Raw genomic sequence first — 22,487 nt, 5'->3', positions numbered from 1 at the left:
CATGCTCATCCTCTGGTGGCTTGACAAAGAGAAGTCTGGCTTATCTAAAGAGGCAATGTGTTAAGTATTTGTGCAACACACACACAGCAACACAAAGAAAGCACCACAAAAAGGCTTCACTCAGGTTTAAAAAAAATAGACAATAATCTTATGAATAAATAAACACCAATATGGCAAAGTCAAGTAAAGAGTTTTGAAAGAATAAAAAGAGTTCTAGAGCTTAGAAGCAATAAGCACCAATGGAGGTTATCTGGTCATGCTGGACCAGGACAAAGTCTTCAGCCTGCAGCATGCAATGGAGCGCAGGCCAGATACAGAGCCCACAAAGGGCTCGCTGAGCAAAACACCTTAATTCTGGTCACAGTCAGAAGATGCATCTATTTTCCTCACACAATGCTAACGATGCGTCAGTTCTGAAGGAGAGACTTTGATATCCCAAAGTCTCTAGTAACAGGAGGCAAGCCAATAAGCCTTTGGAGATCTTTTTGGGGTACAAGGCAGAGTCCAGCACACCCTCAGCAAGATCACAGAGCAGCAGGGCAGCACAGCAGAAAAGCAGTGCTTCTAGGTCAGCAGTCCAGCTGGGTGACAGTCTTTGATGCTGTACAGCAATTCTTCTGACAGAGTCTAGTTGTAGGTCCAGAAGTGTCTGATTTGTTTGGGACAGAGACACAGCACTTATACCCAAATGTGCCTTTGAACTGGAGGTGACTTGAAGAAGGGTGTTTGAATTGCACAAGTATCCTTTCTTCCTCAGCCCTGGCTCCAGACTATGAGTAGGGGGAATCAGACCTTTATGTGGGTGCAGGCACTGCCTATTCAGGTGTAGGTGTCAGCCTCTCCCACCCTTCCAGGGCAGGAAGAGCCATCAGAATGCAGATGATATAGATGAGTGCTCAGACACACATAACCTTCCTGTGTTTGTGGCTGTCTAGAGGGAATGCACAAAGTGTAGATATTACCCACACCAGATGTATATTGGAGACAGGCTGCAGGCACACAGATCAGTAAGAACAGAGAAATGCCCACAAAACAACAATGTGGTCCAGTCAGAAAATCCAGAAATTATTAACAGAAATGGAAACACATTCTCGCAGAGCAAATGAGTTACTCCTAATTTATACAGGATCAAAAAAGAAGAGAAAAGAAAAGAAAACACTGGAGCCATGTACTATGCAAAATATCAAATATAATAATGTTTAGTAATGTATAAACAGAATTCAAAATACAAAGGTCACTCAGTTATGTTAAATAGTGCTACAAAAAGTGCTTGTGCAAAGAGACAAAGTGAACATTTACAAATAAAATAATGAGATATGATTTGCAGTGAAAGCCGACAACTGCATTCAGCCTGTCTGCATTGGTAATCAATAGCCTATTCAAAGTCCATCAAAAAGAGGATCAGTTCCTAATCCTTGAATTCCCTCCTAAAAGATAATAATTCAGTCTAGGCATCAACTGTGGGATTGTTTTACCTTACAATTGGGTCTTCATCAGGGCAAAGATTACGAGGTAACCTAAGGTAGCAGTTCTTTTCTCCAGGGCAGTCGCAGTCAGGTTGAGAAACATACACCGTACACATTGTCCAGTAATCATAAAGGCAGCTGAATGAGATCCACATAACCTGTTGTCACTGATATCAATTTTGTTGAAAATACCACTATCCCGTGCAACTAAATTTGAACAATTTACACATATCTAGACTGGTAAAATGATCAAGTATTTTTATATGCATTGTGCTTAGCAAATTTGTACTCTGTTTTAAAATGGCAAATCATATTGTGATGAACAAGTGTTGTTTATTTATTGGCTCGATATCCTTGCAAAAGACCCAGTGTTTATCTTCGCCTTCGCACTGCATCAAGAGGGGAAGACCACTTACCCTACTTTGATGAATCTCAAATGCTTGTTTTGCACAACAAATCATTTCTGATATTATGAGGCACGAGAATCACACATCTAGTTATTGGTTTGCCAGACTGAAGGGAACCTCCCAGTAATCACAGATTCTTTATCAACAAATCCTTGTATTGTAAAAAAGTTTAGATAAGAACCCATAAAGCAAAGAACACAAAGGGAAAGATCTAAAAATAAATATTTGCATTCCATCTTGCCTCTAAAAACAACTCCTTGGGCGACGACTTTCATTTTAATGTGTGACAATGTGTACACAAGGGGCTGGTTGACACAGCTTTGATTGTTTCCTTCCCTGTGAAGCAGATTAGGCCCGGGGACTGGCCAGCTGTAGGCTGGCACTTATTCTCTTCTCCACAGTAAGGACCTCTCTTTTGGAATAGTTAAGATTAATTTGGTCCTCTCGACCCATTGGTCAAATCAGTGATTAAATCTTGAAGTGTTTAGGTCCATCAGGATCCCAGCTTTAGGATGATCAAAGTGTGGCAAAGGTGTAGCAAGTTAGGTGGATTGATTAGGTGAACTTTGGTAGCTGGATGAGTTAGAAATTGAGGTGGAATGGTGAGTTATTTAAATTAGAGTTGGTGCTGTAAGAAGGTGAGGTTAAAGTGCTGGACAGTTATTACAACAAACCTGTTGGACACATAAGAAGAAATCCCATCTGGATGGTTTCTTAGATTGCAGATTATTTTAGTGCTATTAGTAGGGAGTGGGAGTAAACTGTTTCAATGACACTAGACAGCTTCAGTAATAGAAGCATGCAACCATAGTCTTTAGATCATCTCAAATGGAATCATTCATTACTTGGTCCAAAAGCTTTGAAGAACTACTAACTGAAGGTACCTGTCTGGCTCAGGCATGCCCAATCAAAGGGCATACATAGTTCTCTAACAAAGTAATACGTCATAGTGCAGGATAGAAACTAACTAAAGAGTCATGTTCTCAGCATGTTATAATGGCAGTGCATCTACTGCATTATACAAAATGGGAGCAAGATGAGAGATTTATTAAAAAATGTTGGATTTGTCTTGTGTCATATGTGCTAGCATAAAAAACTGCTCTGATAAAACAATAGTGACTTGAAAAATTGCTTTAAACAGCACCACATATGAAAGGTGTACTATATGGACAAGAGGTGATCATTAAAGAATGCTGTATGTGACATTATGTTGGTATTTGCCTTAAACTGATGTGATGTTCTCTGTATTTTTCATAAACTAATTACTATGTTCGAAAGGAAATATTTTTTTCCCAAAATTGTTTAAATAGCATTTTCCTCTGAAGTCAAATTTATGGGGATACCAACTATGTTTCCTTAGACAATTTATTTTTCGTAAAACAAATCAAATTCAATATGTTACACTAGACTGTTGTTAATCTAGTACTTTTATATGAATCCAGTACTAAATCATTTACTAAGTATTTTTTAAATTATATCACAGTTTCTTTCCAGTGCCATTAAAATACAATACAGCTATTCTTTTTGTAATCCAAGGACACTCATAACACACTTTGGTGCTGTAGTCTGGAGCTGCCGACTCTCGGGATACCTAGAGCCTCATTCACAAGAAACTGATGTGGCAGATATTTTGCGCCTGCCACACATCCCCTAACAACGCCATGAATGCGATGTATCCACAATACCGAGCTCCACGGCGCACGTTTTCACTGATGTGTCAGAAATTCTGACGGATCTGTTGGCCCTAAAGTGACGCATTGCTGGATTTGTGTCGTTAAAGTGACGCTCCTCCAGCAATGCGAGGAGAATCCCATTGGAAACCTGGTCTGGGCAGTGAAGTCATAGAGTGATACAGTGAAAACTTGTAAATTTCACTATGTCAGTTCTACGTGGCTTTTTCCATGGCGGCGTCTACCCTTCATATAATATACCTGTCGTAGGTATAATGTGGTGCAGGGCTTTCCAAACTGGCGCACTGAGCCCATTGCGTCAGTTTGTAATTATGAAGCAGGGTAGTGCACTGCTAGGGCTGCACTGCATCAAAAATAAGTGACGCAGCAGTGGTGCAAGGGGCTTGTACATGAGGCCCCTAGTAACAATCTGTGGTACTCAAGGCTTGTATTGCTTGCTCTCACAACACTGCCAATGATACTGCAGTCTTGTGTTGCACGTTGTCTCTACAACTTGAGTTGACAAAGCCATTAATTCTAATCGTGCACAGGCCTACAAATATCATTTGTGAATTACTTTGTTTCCTCTGTTGGCATATTAATGTTAGAGCTCCTGGGTTTGCCAATGGTTGTTTTTGTATTTGAACCATATTTGTTTTCAATTAAGAATTCCTCTGTTCTTTTTTTTTAACACTTGATGCGTCCCACCACTCATATTCATTTGTTTGATTTTTCTCATCTGTTTTTGCCCATGAATCTTTTTCTGATTCCATCAGCTATGCTTATAGATGTATGCCCCTATATAAACCCACCTATTCCGTTCTTTTGATGCTTTACTTAATTTTTCTCTGTACAACTAGCAATGTTGTTGATCTTCTCTATAAACTATTTGGTGCAGAATCTGTAAATATATCCACTTTTGTTTTTCAATGTCTGAGCCGTTACACAGCACTCCTTTTCACAAACCTACTCCTACCCTTGTCTTCAGTTTTCACCAGCCTTTAATCCTGTCTTTTTCTCTTTTGTTGATTTACACTTTTTCAAACTTTTCGCCGCCCCATGTTGTCTTCATGCTCACGTACCCTTGTAAGCAATGTCACTGCAGCACTTTCCACCAGTATTTATACACTAGTATTAATTATTAATGTGAGCAGGAGCTCTCTAAACCTTCTTTTCATTTTAATCACTACTTTTCTGCAGTCAGCACACTATCTACCACGGAGCTATTGCTCTTGTACCAACAGCTGATAGCGTCAGTGTGCCTCGTCTTCAAATCTGATCCTGTCACTCGTTCTAAATACACATGATTCGGTGCGCCTTACGTCTATCTATGATATTCTGATGCTCTTTTTTGGACGAACTCACTCAGCCTTTCCACATTTGCTGACATTTTTATTAGAGACCTTAATTATTTATCTCAAAATTGTGTGAATCCATCAAGAAGGCATAGGATTATTAGTATAGTAGGGATGGTATGCTAGAGGGGTGATTTCTTTGAATCAGGCCGTTACATCTGTATATGAGATGCATTTATTGGGCTGTACCTACCAATGTAAAAACCTACACGTTTTATTTGGCCTGACAAATCTAACTTTCGCTCACTCTTTCCAGTTCCGGCCTTTTCTCTGTTTTTTTCTCTCCCTATCGCCCTGTCTTTCACTCTGTCTTGTATGAGCAGGTCCTGTCTTTCTCACTCTGTCAATCCTTCTCACTCATTCTGTCACCCTGGCCCTCTCTTTTTCAGTCTCTCAATATCGCTTTCTTTATCTGTGTCTTCCTGACGCCCCCTCATTTTCTTAAATTGTTCCTTCATTATTTCGAACTGCAACATCAGGTTTAAGCCTTAAATTATTTCAACATTCCAAAACTTTATGTATTTATTCATTCAGACTAAAGTGTCTGAAGTGAGGATTCAATTTAACAAAGGTAAGTAGCGTGTAGATATCTTGCATTACATACCATATACGTGAAGGACTATTCTTCAGTTTAAAAAATCACGTGCTTATTTGTACTACTACAGGAAGGTGATTGTGAGTTTCCTTTCTGTATGTTTTGTAATTTATGATCTGTAACCACGTATTAACCAACTGCGCACTTTGAATAACATCAAACAGTGACAGCTTTGCGTCTCATAAAGCAAAACAGAAGACTATTTTGACCTCTATGGAAATTTGATTGGCCCCCAATTAGATTAGATGTGTCAGAGTCTATCTTTTATGTTATTCATTTATTGTAATCTGTGCCTATAGCTGCAAGCACTCAGAATATTTTCCTATTACCAGGCACTATGGAAGGTTGTATGTTAATACTATTTGCATTTTTTAGAAAATTGTGGGGCCGCACATTATAACAGGCACAACATTAAGCCACAAAGTAATGAGATATAATGGAATAAATGGATAGGACCTATTTTGTAATATATTGTCTCTCCTCTGTCTCAGCCGCCATGACATATTTAGCAGAATACAAAAACAAAACAGATAGGTACTACTTCTTAGGCACAAGATTCCTTTGATGCTTAAACGTCTATTGCCGTTCTGATTTAACTTTAAAATGTACAGAAAAGAATTGCAGCCTTTTTCAAAGTAAGTAAGGCTCCCCCATTTCCGTTTTTACTGATTTCTACAGATAAATACGGACAGAAAACCATTTATTTTCATGTCGTATTTATTTTTAAGTGAGGATAAAAATGGAAAGCTTGATCTTTTCTGAGCAATTATATATACTGTCAGTCGCGACTGTCACGCGAATAGCTCTGCAAATTGATAGGTAAGTAGGTTAAAAAATATAGGCATTTTAATAGTGATGCTTAACCAGCAGTACATATGCATATGATTGTAACTAAAAGTTTCCTGTTTTCTTAAAAGTGTATTTATTTATCATCTATGAGTCTCAATTAAATTGAAAACCGGCAGACATTCAAATAAGAATATATTTTTTTCAGTCAAATAAATATGGAAATATACTAATTTCAGTTCACAAATCCTAAAATAAATAAGAATAAATAATTATAAAATTAGAAAAATAAAATAATGGATTAATACCGACAGAAATGTAAAACCAATACCATAAAAGCAGGAGCCATAAACATAAGTTACACTACGACTATTTTTTTCTCTTTTCTATTTAGGAGGTACTCCCAGGCCGACCGATGAGATCTCAGGCTCAGAAACTGAGGAGAACAATGGACTGAAATGCACGGACAAGTATGCCTCCTACAAAGAGCTGGTAGCCAGTTCTTTAATGAATCTCAGTCGTTTAACGAAGGACACAAACCACTGCATGGTGTCTGACAATAACCCAAATGACAGTGGCATCCAGTCCTCCAAAACAGACAGTGAAGATGGAGATGAAAACTACAATGTCAAGACTTCCACAGGCCCGGACTGTGCTCATTCTTCCAATGACATGCCGTCCTCTTCCTCGGAGGACAACGAGAGCAACTCGGAATACCTGGAGAACGGATGGGAAAGTTGCTCAAACATCTCAGATGAGAACAGCTTGAAGGAGCACAGGACTCATAAATACATTGTGGAGTGTAGGAAGGAAGGTGAACCAGATGCCCCTGAAATAAAAATTGAAGGAACAGAAAATGGCCACTGTGAGACCACATGTGCATCACGCACACAGGAAAGGAAAACAGAAGCTTTTCAAATTGAACCTTTCGACATGAGACACCATAATCAGTACCATGACAGTGAAGATGATGATGATGACTGTCTGTCGGTAATGAGTGATGAATCAATTGAGCTAGACAAAACAAAAGGGAGCCTAAGTTTGTTGGAACAAGCAATAGCTCTGCGGGCAGAGCAGGGTAATTTTTTCCACAGCACCTACAAACAGTTGGATAGGTTTCTTTTGGAGCATCTTGCTGGGGAAAGAAGAAATACCAAAGTGATTGACATTGGCAACCGACAACTTTATAACAACAAAGGTAAGTTGAATTCATTGTTAATGTTTATTGAAAAACAGTTTCAGACTTTCTGGAGTTTTTCAGGTTTTAGAAGGCAACCGATATAACTAAACTCCTCAGGGGTTCATATGCAATCTATTGACAATGGCATTATAGAAGCAAGTGGATCAACCACATCACACACTTCTTTGTGCCTTTTTCAGACCATCCTTTGGCCAACTTGCTCTTTCTCTTTCAGTCCTGCTGCTCTTCCAATATTCATGTTGTATTCAGAAAAATAAATACGCTTATTCACAATACTGTATCTACTAATGAACAAGGAAACGTTTTTACCAGGATCTTGTCTTTAAGAGATAGGCATGTAGGTCATACCGATTTGAATTATTGTATGTTCACTGGACAATGCACCATAGACAAGATTTACCTATGGTCCATACACATGAGGGCATACTAACGTATATTAAGTGTGGACCTTATAGGGTTAAATCTGTAGAATCTCAGACATCGGCCATATTTTCTCAGATTTGCTGCAGAGTAATTCAAGAAGGGCCTGTTGCATGTTCGAGCTTTCTATGAACCACAAAGCAGGATCAAAAGCCTCAAGGTTGCATAATTCCTTATTAACACTATATATTGTATGCATGAGTTGTACACATTGTAATGATTTGCATGTGAAAATGTAGACTTACGTCGTCAAATACTAATATGTTTAAAACACATTGTTTGTGATTAGATTCACTATTGTATTGCAGCAGCTGCAAAGTGCCTCTTCTGTTCGGCTTTTGGCACAAATTTCGAATTTCTCAAGCTGTGCATGCCTCCCATTGACTCGTAGGCCTCTCGTGGCAGCATTTAGCCCAGAGGGTTGAGGCTCTTTGCCACTCTCATAATGCTTTTTGATGTGTGATGTGCCATTTTTCTTAAAACAAAATTATTAAATGAATTAATCAAATGCCCCTAACCCTTAACTTCTCTGCTACTCTTCCAAAAAGGCCCAAGAAAGGTTGAGCAGAGGTAAAATCTGTCTCTACCAGGAAACCCTGATATTAGAAAACATTACATTTGAACATTAGTGGTACAGAAAGTAAAGCTAATCTTTGGGAGAAAAAAAACTAACAACCACCCAGATTCTAATGTAAACCTACAGATAACGAACAGTTGTTCAGTCACTCTCCTAATAATGCTCTGAATCGCTACCAGTGTAAGAGTACACAAGAAATTTCATTCATTTTACGTTTAATATAATTTTGGCATTGCATGCATACTTAGGTTTTAACCCAGAGACCTTGTAACATTTGCTTATGTTGTGGACTTTGTCATGTGATTCTACCAGACGGGGTGAGAGACCAAAAAGAGGTACGGTATTGGAATTTCACAGAAAAGAAAGATAAACCCTAGATTACAAAGTGTTTTTCTTAATATTATCTTTCATAGGAAGCCAGTCAAATTCTGCATGTGAAGGAAAACTTTGGTCCCATTTTTGAGGCTGTTGCAAGAAGTTCTGAAATATTTAAAATGACTGGTGAATGATAAAACTTTCTGGGATGCGATCAAAAACTATAAATGTTTAACGAATATCTTCAGGTTGTGAAGGATGGATCAGCACCATATTTGGTGGTGTCACCTAAGAAAGAAGTCTAAGTATCGCAAAGCATAAATCTTTCATCTTGTGAATATGATGCGAAGGGGAGTGACCATTTTGGGTCTGGAAGATCTTGGGTCAAGGCTGTTCTTTAGCAATGTAACCGTTGTTTTCTCTGTTCCTTGATTTAACTTCTGTTAGATTTCTCAAATAGCAGTGTTATCAACGTGCCATGAATTTGAAGGCAGCTGAAGCATGAACAAATGTAGCCTTAAACTGTCATTTAGGGGCGCAAGTCCAGCATCCCATTGGCAAGAACGCTCGGATGTGGAAGAGGAAGATACTACTTTCCTGTGTATTCTAGTCATTAATAGCCAATAGTTGTTGCTCCTTCCCCCCCCACCACACTGAACAATGATTCACCCCAACCTCATTCTGTATAGCTCTCTTACAGCAGAATCTTCACCTTGCATTGTTGCACTAGATATTGCTAATAAGTCAACAAGCTTAGAACACCCACGGCCAAAAAGCACTCATGATATCCTTTGCGACAGCCAGGGTGATCATGCCATTAGGATGACTAAACTTAGGCAAACACAATGCATGCTACAATGGGAATGCTACAGTTGTATCAGTTCAGTTGCATCACTTGCCACTCATTAGCTGCAGTTTGCGTATAGTAATTTTTCCTCATGACGAGTAGTCAGATCAAATGCTTGTTTTAGATAATAAGCAGGAGATACATTATGAAAGGGCAATGGGTGTTTGCGCCCACATTTTTTAAACACATGGGCCCATATTTATACTCTGTTTGTGCCGGATTTGTGTCATTTATTCTGGTGCAAATTCATCGCAAATTTAACTCCATATTTATACTTTGGCGCTAGACCCGTCTAGCACCAAAGTTATGGAGTTTGAGTTATTTTCTGTACCTGAAAACCTACCTTGTGCTAATGACTTGCAGGGTAGGCTTTCCCATGCAAAAAAGACTCTAAGGCATGTGTGCCTTATTTATCCTCTGGTGTCAAAATGACACACAGAAGGAGATGGGCCTTAAAACATGGCGCCCAGCTGGATTTGCGCCATCTTTTAACGTCTGGGTCAGGGCAGGCGTTAGGGGACCTGTGGGCTTATTTCCATGGTGGGAGACCATGGAAGCATTTCACAGGTGCCCTTACCTGCACCCAGGGACAGCCCCTGCCACCCTTGCCCACCCCGGGAGGACACCCATGGATGGGGGCACCCATCCATGGTGAGTGCAGGTAAGTGCAGGTAAGTATACTTTTATTTTTTTATTAAGTGGCATGAGGGGGCCTAACTTGGTCCTCCCTACATGCCACAGTGCCCAATGGCCATGCCCAGGGGACAGACATAAGTCCTCTGGGCCTTGCCATTGGGCAGGGGGGCATGACTCCTGTCATTGCTAAGACAGGAGTCATTTCCATGGTGGTTGTGCATCAAAAAATGGCGCTAGTCAGGTTAGAGCCAATATTTTTGACTCTAACTGACTTGCACCATTATTTGGCTCACAACCCCCAGTCTTACCTTCGCCTCCACTGCCCGGTTACAGTCATTTATTTTGACGCTAACCAGGCTGCAGCACTGGCTAACGTCATTCCATAAATAAGGCACCCGGCTGGCTTGTCGGAATGGCGTTAGCCGGCGGTAAACGTTTGGACGCAAATTTGTGCCTGCGCTGATTTGCATCAAAAAGTATAAATATGGGCCATCGTATTTAACTTTTGTATTACACAAGGAGTTTCAGTCACTTGTGCATCCCATTATATAGTATTGTGTATTCATGTATTTTACACCAGTGGGGTGGTTCCTCATTTTCTCTGAGGCATGGCTACAGCCAAATGAAGTAACACTCTTCTTCTTGAGCCTGCGGCAAGCAGCACTCAAAAGAAGCGCTAATTGAGTATCACCGAGGAAGTGGTGCGGAGATAGTGCACTTCATTGTGAATTTTGTGATTACCACTGTATCCCTCCATAGATAATTGAATCCATACACAGCAAACGTCTGCAAAACTGTCCTTGCCCACTCTAAAAACTCACACCTATCTGCAGCGATAAACCGAGTGGCAACACCACTTCATATTTTGCAACTTTGCTGCCCAAGTGCAAGAACGAGTGGACATCTGACCTGGGACAGCCCATTTTTGGTAAGAAGGTGACCTGTACTGCTCTTGCCAGCTGCCAAGTAGTGGGCCAAAGTACATGATGTGATTCAGTTTGCTTAGTATGAAGTATTCGTTTCTTCTCAGCTCAGCCTGGATGGGCTTGTAACAGCCACATGATATTTTCGGCTGGGTTGTGCAGCCATATGTAGATTTTCCTGATAGTGTTAATCCCGCTGCCAGAGGCGGAGGAAGTTTTGAGGTGACCACATCTGCTCTCCCTATCTGTTCAATAAGTGTCAGCAAAGTCGTTGTACTTCAGGTAGATGTGTCTCTCTGCAGAATCTCGTGAGTTTTTCACATCCGCCTACTATTACCAGCAGTGAGCAATCAACAAGTTTTTATAGTTGTATTGAGAATTGAAGTGTAAGTGACGTATTGCATACATGCATCTACAAACTTAAACTTGCCACCGGTCCAGAGAAATGATAAAGAGGTATTGAGACTTACGTCATGTAAATGCATTATATGCATTTCCAAAGATATACAAATACGTAAAATAATGGCCGTTATCACAATCATCTGACATAAGCTGGTGTAACTAATTAGTGTGGATCAAATTGCAATAAGTGAATGATTTGGAAAGGCCACAAGCAACCTCAATTTGTGTCTCAGCTAGACATTAATTTTGAGATAGCCTGTGTGAGTATGTTGCACATTGATAGTTCGAATATCTAGCAGCAATTTGAGCCACAAATTGCTTAAACAGACATAAAACACATTGTAATTACTATAACCTCAGTGTAGGTAGGTTTGCATACTTAGGGGCAGATTTAAGAGCCCCTAGTGCCACCTTAGCCCCACCATAGAATCATTTTTTTAATGCTAAGGCAGCACTAAAGTGACATTTTCCCTGCGCCATATTTACAAAGAGGCGCAATGCATGCATTGGTCCACTTTGTAAACCCTTGCGCCACATTATGCCTACTCCTGGCATAATGCATGCAAGGGTGGTTCCCCCATTAGGGGGTCTGCAAAAAAGGCGCAAGAAAATTGAAGGGATTTCCTTGTGCCATTATTTTCGACACTTTTAACCCCTGCTCAGAACAGGCATTAAAAGGGGGCTTTATTTATAATGTACCTATGTTCGCAGCAGGAGTAGCGTCAATATTTTGGCGCTACTCCTGCAGAGTACATCAATAGCATTAAAAAAAAAATGATGTTATTGCCCCCTACCCTGCTCCATGGTGCACCGTATATTAAATACAGCGCACAGATGGTGGTGGTAGGGGGGGCTCTAAGGGGTACAAGGAAAGTGGCGCTGTAATATGTTCAGCGCCACTTTTCTTAAATCTGCCCCTTAGCATGGCATCCAAGATCTCTTCAATTAATATTATACATGAGTTTATTATGAAACCAAAATGCCAAATAGCTGGAGTTTAAAGTCAATTTTCCAGTCTCTGCAGGCTCATCCTGCGTGTACTACAACAGGGCCATCAAATATAGGCAGAGGAGATCTAGCCCATGGCAACCACCAAGTGTGCGTTCAATGTCTCCATTCGATGGTTTATTCACACTGAACACGGCAATGAAAGATTTACTAAGCATGTTCGAATTGGAATACTAATAAACACATCTGCAGCCTTGTGCTTCCTATTACACAATCACATCTCCTGCTGAGGATAACATGTAACTACCACATGGTGCTCTAAAACACTGAGCACGCCAAGAAACATAGCGCTACCTCTGCTGGACCCAAACACGTCAACGGGAAGAAGGAAGTGATTGGCTTGACTAATCCCCAAATCCAGCGACAGAAGAGGCGAGCAGACCGTCTACTGTTCTGGTCACCAACCTCTGGAGCAGCTGGGAAGGCTGTCATCAGCTGTGGCTCAGAATCACATGACGCTGCAGCCTCAGTAGGTAAATCGGAAGGCCAGCCTTAAAGGCAAAATGAATTTGTTTGGCATAAATAAGCAATGTCGGTTGACAGTGTGAGCTTCTCATCAGAGCATGTTTGTTTTGCGCTCTACTGAGAGGGGTTTAGGGTGTAATATAGCTTAAGTTTCAAAGTAAAGATCTGTAATTGTATAATCATAGCGCAATCATGTAATTACAGGTTCCCAGGCTGTGTAAGACACCTGAGCGAACAAATAGTGCCAAATCCCAAAGGCCTTGGAACACCAAGACAGTCCAACTCCTCGGTCTTCTCACAGCATCCACTGTTAATGCCAGTAAGGAGCTTTCTTGAAGGAGCATTCTACGTGCACTATGATTTTCACAACCTTGCAATATCACACAGGGCATGCTGGTGTACGGGATACGGGTTGAGAGATAAAGACTTAGCAAACCGTAAGAAATTGACGATAAACTTGTTTTCTTACAAAGGACTCCCAGTTGTCGCCGTGAGCATGCACTTATCCCCAGACGCTACCCCAGGGACCTTCAAATCTGTATTTCTTGGAAATTAACCATGTCACCTCTACCTAAATACCCCCTGTCTGCTTTCCATGCACCAATTAGTGCACACCTAGGGAAAGAGAGAAATAAAGGCAGGGGTTCTTGATTAAAATATTTTTGAGCAACTATTAATTTTGGTTAAAATAGTTTAAGTAGCATTCACTCGCATGCATTTACTACCCAAGGAATATTTTGAAGGAATGTAATCATCCTTGTCCTTAAATTACTAGGTAACTGAATAAAGTGAACAACCTTCCCGGTTTCTGAACATTTTACACATGTAAAAAGAAATAAGGACCTGATGTACCAAGATATTGTGAAGATCTAAAGCAGGTGCATCACGAAACCACTGAGTTGGCAAACACCTCTTTGAAATGTAAACAAAAAAAAAATGTTGTAAGTTGAAAAAGTAATTCAGACACACAAATGCCCTTTCCCAAATTTGCAACAAGAAGCTGCGTGAAAAAACTTTCCCCTCTCATTTGTAAAGCACATTGAGTTGTATCATTGATTTATGACCACCAACCAATGATCACTTATCAACAACTAAGTGGGCATGGCTGCTGATTCACCAACGGGAAGCAGTCCTGTGGAAATCATATCAGTTTGTCCAGGGGATCCCTGCATTTTCCTTTGGACACCCAACCCACTATGGGGCATATTTAGGAGCCTCTAGCACCATTCCAACGCCGCATTAGCGTCATTTCTGTGACGCTAATGTGGCGTTAGAAGGCCAAAAACACCATGCTATATTTACAAAGTGGCTGTATGCATGCATTGCGCCGCTTTGTAACCCTTTGCACTACATTATGCTTGCGCCAGGAATAATGTATACAAAGGGGGCGTTCCCCCTTTAAGGGGGGCTGAAACAATGGCACAAGGAAATCAAAATGATTTCCTTGAATCATTTTTTCTGCACTTTTAACGCGTGCTCAGAACAGGTGTTGAAAGGGGGCATGCCACTGAATACAATGGACCCCTATGTACTCTGCAGGAGTAGCACCAACATTTTGGCACTACTATCGCAGGGGACATCAATAGTGTAAAAAAATGATGCTATTGCCACCTACCCTGCGCCATGGTGCACCGTATTTTAAATACAGTGCACACATGGTGGTGGTAGGGGGTGCCAAAGGACGCAGGAAAAGTGGGCACTGCACCTTTTCATAAAGATGATCCATTGTCTTCCCAGGATGTCAACATGCGTTTTTAAAAGCAGTGCCTGTCCCTTTAAGAAATTGGTTTTGACACATTGGGAATTCGAAAATAGGAGTGGAGGGATGTTGTGTCTTGCAGGCCTCCACCACTGAATATGCAGCCGTTTGTATAGGGTGGCAAAATGAGACCAGTTTCTTTAATATTTATGAAGCTGGACATTTTGCAAACTCTTGCGAATAAACATTTTGTGATATGACTGATTACAACTTCAATCGTATCGCAATATGGTCAGTTTACAGATCAGGTTGAGTCCAATTTGCACATTCTAGCTTGTTAACTATGCTTACCACATCGGACTGTGCTACACTGCTTGCTTGTATTGCTACCTAAATACTGTGAGTCTCAATCATTTGCTCACATTTATATATAATTAATTGTCATCATGCAGGCTCCCCTTCAAGAAGTGAATCTTGTGCGAGGTGTAATTCTCCTATGTCCCAATGTAGCACATATAAAATGTACCATGCAATGGATACAGTAATGAAACAATTGTCATGTGATTCTAAGTTGCAACATGTTTTGTTTACACATTGTGATATAGAGGTATGTTTGTGTTATATTGAAATAGAATTTATATAGCATTTCTTATGATGAACTACCAAAGCTCATTAGCAGACAGGTAGTGTGCTACACAGTGTATCAGTGGTTTGTTGGAAGCGTGTAGAACAGCAGCAGGGCCACTGTATGAAGCATTGTGGATTTGTAATTGAATGACCAAAGTGGTATTTTTACACTGTATTTATTCATTTATTTGTTTATTTATTTGATTACTTAGTAATGTACTCAATTAGGTTGACTGAAACAATATTTCTTTAGAGTTTTTCATATAATAATGATGGATTCTGAAGAGTACCATAGTGCTTGTTAAAATAAAACACAACACTTCGAGAAGCTAAAAATCTGATGTGTTTAAAAAATAGTGAACCACACAACATAAATCAAATTTCATCCCATCAGAGATCTTGCCCAAGATGGGCAGTTGGAGCATTTAATGGTAAAATACTTTTAAAAGTGAACCGTGTATGTATATATTTCCCTCAACACAAGTCTATGAAGCATGAATACTAACACGTTACTTTCCAGAAAACCTTACCTGGAGATTTGGTAGTTTTAATTAAAATTTAATTTTTGGATTTCAGCCCACCAGCTCACACTTTATGAATCAATTAGAGTCACAACTTTGTTAGGTAAGAAAACATTATATGTAATTGGAAAATTCTGCAAATGTGATATGGTGAAAGTGATATTTGTATCTATTTTTATTATTATTATTGTTTTTATACACATGTGTGTTTTAAGTGTTTTCAATCAACCACACAATTTTTAAATAAACTTGAAACCTTACTGAGTGAGCAGGTGGCATGATCTTGTCACAGAGAAAATGTGAGATGACCCTGAAGCAGAGGTATAATACATGAACTCACTCCTGATTTCATTAATTTCATAAAATCACACTTCTGCTTGTCAAAATTGAAAGCAAGGCTATGCTTTCCTATGAGATACTTGAAGTGTGTACATGTAAAACTTCAAACAAAATATAAGCTTCTGTAGAGGTATCTAGCAACATCACTTCCTTAAGAAATCCAACTTATATTGTTTTTCTCATACCTCTGGTACCCTCCAATAAAGGAAATTGTTGTGGGTATACCAACTGGTATTTTTAACACTTTGGTCTGGATCTCTGCTTCTATTTGGTACCTTATCTAAGAACTCCCAAGACATTTGGTTGAGTAAACCGAGGTGGTATCATCCTACCAGGATGTGGGTAGGTGCCGATGATGAAGCATGCCTTTATTAGTGGGTGAGGTGTCTACTCCCATTCTTGGGAAAGACCCAAGAGTTATTGTAGAAGTAGTTTTGGTTTGATTACATCCCGCCTTTTCTTGTTTCTCAGGCCTAGTTGCTATTTTGTGTGTAAAAAAGCAGTACATTATGTCTTCACACATGAAAAGTTAAAGGAGAAGATAAGAACATGCACAATATCTCCAAATGTGAAAGATATGACATAACACAAAAAATAGTAAGAGCTACATACACTTGTGGTTCACATCATTACACCTAAAGCATTTAAGTGCTACCTATATTTGTAGATGGCAGGCACTGAACACAGATAAATAGCACAAAAATAAGGCATTTAAGATAGATACATTTGTGACAAGCAGCAGTTGTGTCAATGAGGAAAAGGTGAGGGTGTGGTCATTACGTGAAGGAGACACAGAGTTTGCTCGAACCTCTGTATTGTTGTGAGACTGACATATTTAGAGCTTTTCACAAAGTTAAAATACACTTGGGAGTAATTTACACATGCAGCTTTACTCTCACACTTTTTAGTAGCTTTACTATTTTTGGCTATTCACAAGCTCCAAGTGTAAAGTGATTCAAAAGTGCAGGCTTACTTGTTTCTGCCCTGGAAAAAGGGGGGTGGCTTTTACTTACAAGTTTGAGTTACTACTGGAAAAAACAAACATTAGTAAGTCTACCATTACACATGGCAAACCCCTCTTACTGCAACACCCTCCCATAGAAAATAATGGAGTTAGGGGCTTAAATGAAAACCCCAATTAAAGTAAGTAAATGTAAATAATTTATTTAAAATAGATAAATATATAATTACATTTTTATGTTAAACAAATGTATGACTATTACATATTTTCTATTTCGGTAAAGCATATTTTAATAAGTTGTTTGCAGTTTAAAGTTAACCTAAGGATAGATTTTATCATATATAAATACATTATTTTAATTAATTCTATACATCACTTTAAATAGTTATTAATTCATATTATACTAGCTTGTTATTGTATTTTGGAATGTGTTTTTTTTTAAACTTGAGAAAAGTATATTTAATGTAATTAAATATATTTTCATCAAATAAAGATCTATTGAGCATTTTTTACTTCTTTTTTACTTTTCAAATACAGATATAAAATTACTTTATATTAATATTTAATATTAAATATTTTTACAAAATATTTACTTCTAAACTTTTTTAATAATCCCTTTACTTTAGCATGTAGTAATCTGCTCCTTTGGGGTGTATGGGCAGCTTCAGTTAGGTCTAGGAGTACTAGCATTTAATGTTTAAGAAAATATCCATATTGAAGCATTTATGGTCTTGGGCATGTAGGTTTTTGTGCTGTGATCTTTTAAAATCAGACTGCTGATGGCCCAGTGATTCTTTTTTCATTGTACATTTCTCCAAATAGGGCTACACACTGTTCCATCATGAAGTACAGCTCCGTAACAGACCTATAGTTTTCAAGGTGGTCAAGCTCAACATTAGGCTTTTGTAACAAAAAGTGAACGCTTATGCTGCATCTGGAAAAGAGGCTTATGCTACAATGGATCTTGTGCTTTGCAGCCCTTGATCCAGGACTAAATCAATATATCTCTTGGTAATGGAAGTGACTTTACCACAGCAGAGTAACACAAGGGCATAGTGCTAGTTCAAACAATTTTACAAATGGGAATAAAGGAGGACAAAGATCCCAAGGGTGCATACTCAGTGGGAGGAATTTTCTCAGGTGCTGCTTAGAGTGTGATGTGTTTAATGTCATTCCTAATCCTCTGGTTGTTTTGGTTTAAGAATATTGTATGCAATGAGGAAATGATCTGACCAGTCAACAAGTGCTTAAATTGGGCTAGTGGCTGCCGGTGGGGGCCACTGGTACATATTTTTGGGAACTGACACTTATTTTTCTGCATCTATTACACTTGAGTGGCAAAATATACTTATTGGAAAGACAAGGAAGAGAAAGACAGAAAAATCATCAGAAAAGGAGAAAGAAGGAATGTGCAAGAGTTAGCAAACGATACAAAGAATGTCTAGAATTGAATTGAAGGGACAGATGTTTCATTGAACTGACTGTTTACTTCTGAGTGGAAGCTTTGTGCACCAGCACTCTTTCATTTCCAAATTAGCCGTGCAGTCACTGTGGATCAGGGTTAGGCATAATGAGTGAGCCAGGTTTGACTATCACCAGGTTGATGGCAGAACAGATGGTGTGGGTGGGAAGGTTGCAAGGTGATGTTAGGTTATTACGTATCACTAAATATTTAAGTTGCTAAGTGTGAGTGCCAATTTGTTTCAAGTGACGTTAACAGTCTGAAAATGGTTCACTTACAGGGTTAGTTAGGCGCATCATCAAGAAGTCCATAAAATCTTGGATAAATTGGTTATTCCCAACTGGGAATGGTTCAATATATATATATTATAGTTTTATAAGTTTTGGGGTCACTAAAATCATTAGTAAGATGTTGGAAACTCTTGTCAGTGATGTTAGTAGTAGACATGGAGGGTGTACGAAAAGGAATTAATTTAACATCAACAGCGGTGGAAAATTGTGTTGAAAATTAGGAAATTTATGTGGCTTTTATGTTATTCACCATGCAAACACAAATGAGAAATGTGTACAGATTATTTGCTCCACACCTCTGTGCAATCTGCTGCATTGACGTTTAAGGAATAACAACCAGTGCACAAGACAAATAAGGAAGTGAGTTGCACAAAGATCTGGCACAGAGCATTTTCACGTTGGTCAGTGTTCCTCCGTTAAAGCCATAGCCATATGCAAACAAGGAAGTAAAATGCAAACAGATTGTTAAGAATGCCTCATTTGGACATGATAAAGGGCCTAAATACAATATGGAGCCTCACATCTCAATCAAGGAATTAGCAGAGAGGGAGCGAAGAGGCACTTAATCATCTCTTAGGTGAAGGTGTTGGTTTGTTGGTTTGAAAGGGGAGTGCTACCTGAGGTTTGAAGTACCTTGTGAGAGGATTTCCAATGGTAAACATTCAAAGAATTGAAAGCAGATATTAGGGAGAAGCCTACAGCTCAGAGGGTTTCTGTTGGATTTGGCCATTTCTGCAGGATCATCCCCAATCTTTTTGCCTCTATCCTCCTATTTGTTCTGACCTGTTTTTGTTGGCTTTAGGGCTCTGGGTACTTTACCGCTGCTAACATGCATATGCTCTCTGTGTATATTGTATTGTTGATTGGTTTATCCATGATTGGCATATTTGATTTACTAGTAAGTCCCTAGTAAAGTGCACTAGAGATGCCCAGGGACTTTAAATCAAATGCTACTAGTGGGCCTGCAGCACTAGTTGTGCCACCCATGTTAGTAGCCCTGTAAACATGGCTCAGAACTGCCACTGCAGTGTCTGTGTATGCAGTTTCTAACTGTTAATTCGACTTGGCAAGTGTACTCACTTGACAGGCCTAACTCTTCCCTTTTTATACATGCAAGGCACCCCTAAGGTAGGCCCTTGGTAGCCCCATGGGCAGGGTGCAGTGTATGTTAAAGGTGGGACATGTACTTAATGTGTCTTACATGTCCTGACATGAAATACTGCCAAATTTGGTTTTCACTGTACAAGGCGTATCTCTCTCATAGGTTGACATGAGGACTGCCTTTAAATATTATTAAAGTGAAGATTGCCTTTGAGAGCAGATATCGATATGGAGTTTAGGATATCTGAACTCAACAATTTAAAAATACATCGTTTAGTGAAATTGGTTTTTAGATTGTAAGTTTGAAAATGTCACTTTTAGAAAGTAGGCATTTTCTCAGCTTGACAGTTGGGCTCCTCTCTCTAGACAGTGACATAAAGAGGTCTGGGGGGGTAGCCCGCATATCCTGTTGAGCCATCCATTATGGGAGGAAAGGGAGGAGTGGTCACTCATACCTGAAAGGGCTGTGCCTGCCCTCACACAATGCAGTCCCTGACCCCCTGTTGTGTGTCTGGGGCCTGGCCTGGGCAAGGCAGGATCTTACAAACAAGGGAAATTTTTCTTTGAAGTAGGCCTACTTCAAAGGCAGAAAGGGGCATATGAAGAGCACCCCAAACCCAGAATTTAGATTACTTCAAGGATTCAAGAGGAACCGCTGCCTGGAAAAGAGCTGGAAAGCTGAGGAGAAGTGCTGCCCTGGCCCGTGACTGTGCTAGGCTATCCTGCAGTGGCTGCTTCTGCCTGTGCACGGGGAAAGAGACTGGACTTTGTTGCATTCCTGCTTGAGAAGTGACTCCAAGGGCTTGAAGTAGAGCTTGCCTCCTGTTTTGTGCCTCAGGGACAGCAAATTCTTCACCAACCAGACTGGAATCTACTTGCTGTGGACTCTAGCTTGCCTGACCGTGCCATTCCAGTTCCTGGTCCCCAGGAAGTGAATTCCTGGAGAAAAACCAGTCTAGCGACACCGGACAACACCATACGACTTCGCAAAGGACGCCGCTGCCTGTAGCCGTGTAGTCACTTGCCCAGAGGCCTTGGACCTCACTGAGCACGAATCTAACGACCCTGTGAGCTGATGCCGCTACCCTCAAACCGTGACGCCGCCTTCCCCTAGGACGTAGACCTCATAAGAGTCCGACGACTCAGTAGGCCTTGCATCGCTGCAACTGCCGATCCTGCCCGACTTTGCTGACAACGGAGTGTTGTATGTCCAATGTCTGTGATGACCCAGCGCCATTGCAGTGCCTGCGGCTCTGTGATGTCATTGCGAATCCATGAGGTCACCCTGAAACATCGCAACTCTGCCGGATTTCACATCTGCTGGAACCAAGGGATAGACTTCACATCCGACACCGCCTCACTTCCACTGCCCTGTAGTGAGGACCCAATGCCACTGTGTGATACCGCATTCCTTCTGTCCCATGGCACCGAAACTGCCGCCGCATCGGACCCAGTGAAGCTGCTCTCCCTAATTCTGTGCACTGACCTGTTTTCTACTTGTTCTTGAGGTACTGTACCTGGGGGTTGAATGACTCCGTAAATAGCGCCATGGACATTGTATTTAAGGAAACAATTCCGTTACGACGCCACATTTTACCAACTTGCAGTCTTTTTTCATCAAAACACAGTTTTTTGCTTTTAAGTGATAAATTCGTATTTTGAACTGTATATTGTGGATTTTTATTGTATTTGGTCTTGGTTATTTAGATCAAATATTTACTATTTTTCTAAACCTGCGTCCTGTCATTTTCTTGTGGTTCACTGTATTACTGTGTGTGTTTGTACATATACTTAACATGTTGTCTCTGAATTAAACCTGCCTGCTCGTGCCAAGCTATGAAGCCGGTGAGCGGGGGTTAACTGAGTGTGATTCTCATTTACCCTGACTACAGTGAGGATCCTTGCTTAGACAGGGTGTAACCTGACTGCCTACCAAAGACCCCACTTTTAAAGTTTCTATGTATATTCACTAGGCTCCCCATCTTCTTTGTCTTCTCAGTCACTTTTCAGAGTGGAGTGGGGGGCAACAGGAGTAACACTGTTTCAAGTATTGTATAGCCTGGTTTCAATTAGGACCATGATGTTGATGTTGAAGTGGTTGATGATCATGTCTCAGACCTCACGGCAGTGTTTAACCGCTGAGCTGCAGTAGGGTGGAATGCAAGTAAGAGAGAGACTGGTAAGCTTGTGCTCAATTTGACAAAGAGGGAGAGTGCAATGTAGATCAGGTTGGAAGATAAGTACCGATTTTGGGTGGGCATGGGGGGTGGAACTAATGTACAAATATAGATATTGGTTTGGAAAGGGAGTCCGTTTTGTGTTTGGCTGGAAATCTGAGTGCTCAAGGCAGTGGTGTTTTCATAGTTTTTTTCAAGGTTGTGTATTTAGTACTCTTTGAGTGGTGAGTATGCTTG

At 40.2% G+C, this 22,487-nt stretch overlaps 1 protein-coding gene across 2 annotated transcripts in view; it reads left to right on the top strand.

Annotated features, from left to right (window-relative positions):
* Positions 1-22,487, top strand: part of ST18 (ST18 C2H2C-type zinc finger transcription factor) — a 406,078-nt gene that overhangs the window by 255,222 nt on the left and 128,369 nt on the right. For both annotated transcript variants that reach the window (XM_069220156.1, XM_069220155.1), the window contains exon 6: positions 6,674-7,477. In XM_069220156.1, the coding sequence (XP_069076257.1) occupies positions 6,674-7,477 (804 nt within the window). The remainder of the gene's footprint in view (positions 1-6,673; positions 7,478-22,487) is intronic.

This window comes from Pleurodeles waltl, chromosome 2_2 (genome assembly GCF_031143425.1).
Source record: "Pleurodeles waltl isolate 20211129_DDA chromosome 2_2, aPleWal1.hap1.20221129, whole genome shotgun sequence".
In the NCBI taxonomy this organism is placed as follows: domain Eukaryota; kingdom Metazoa; phylum Chordata; class Amphibia; order Caudata; family Salamandridae; genus Pleurodeles; species Pleurodeles waltl.
The sequence above is the reverse complement of the archived record's forward strand: the minus strand, read 5'-3'. Positions and strand labels throughout refer to the sequence as shown.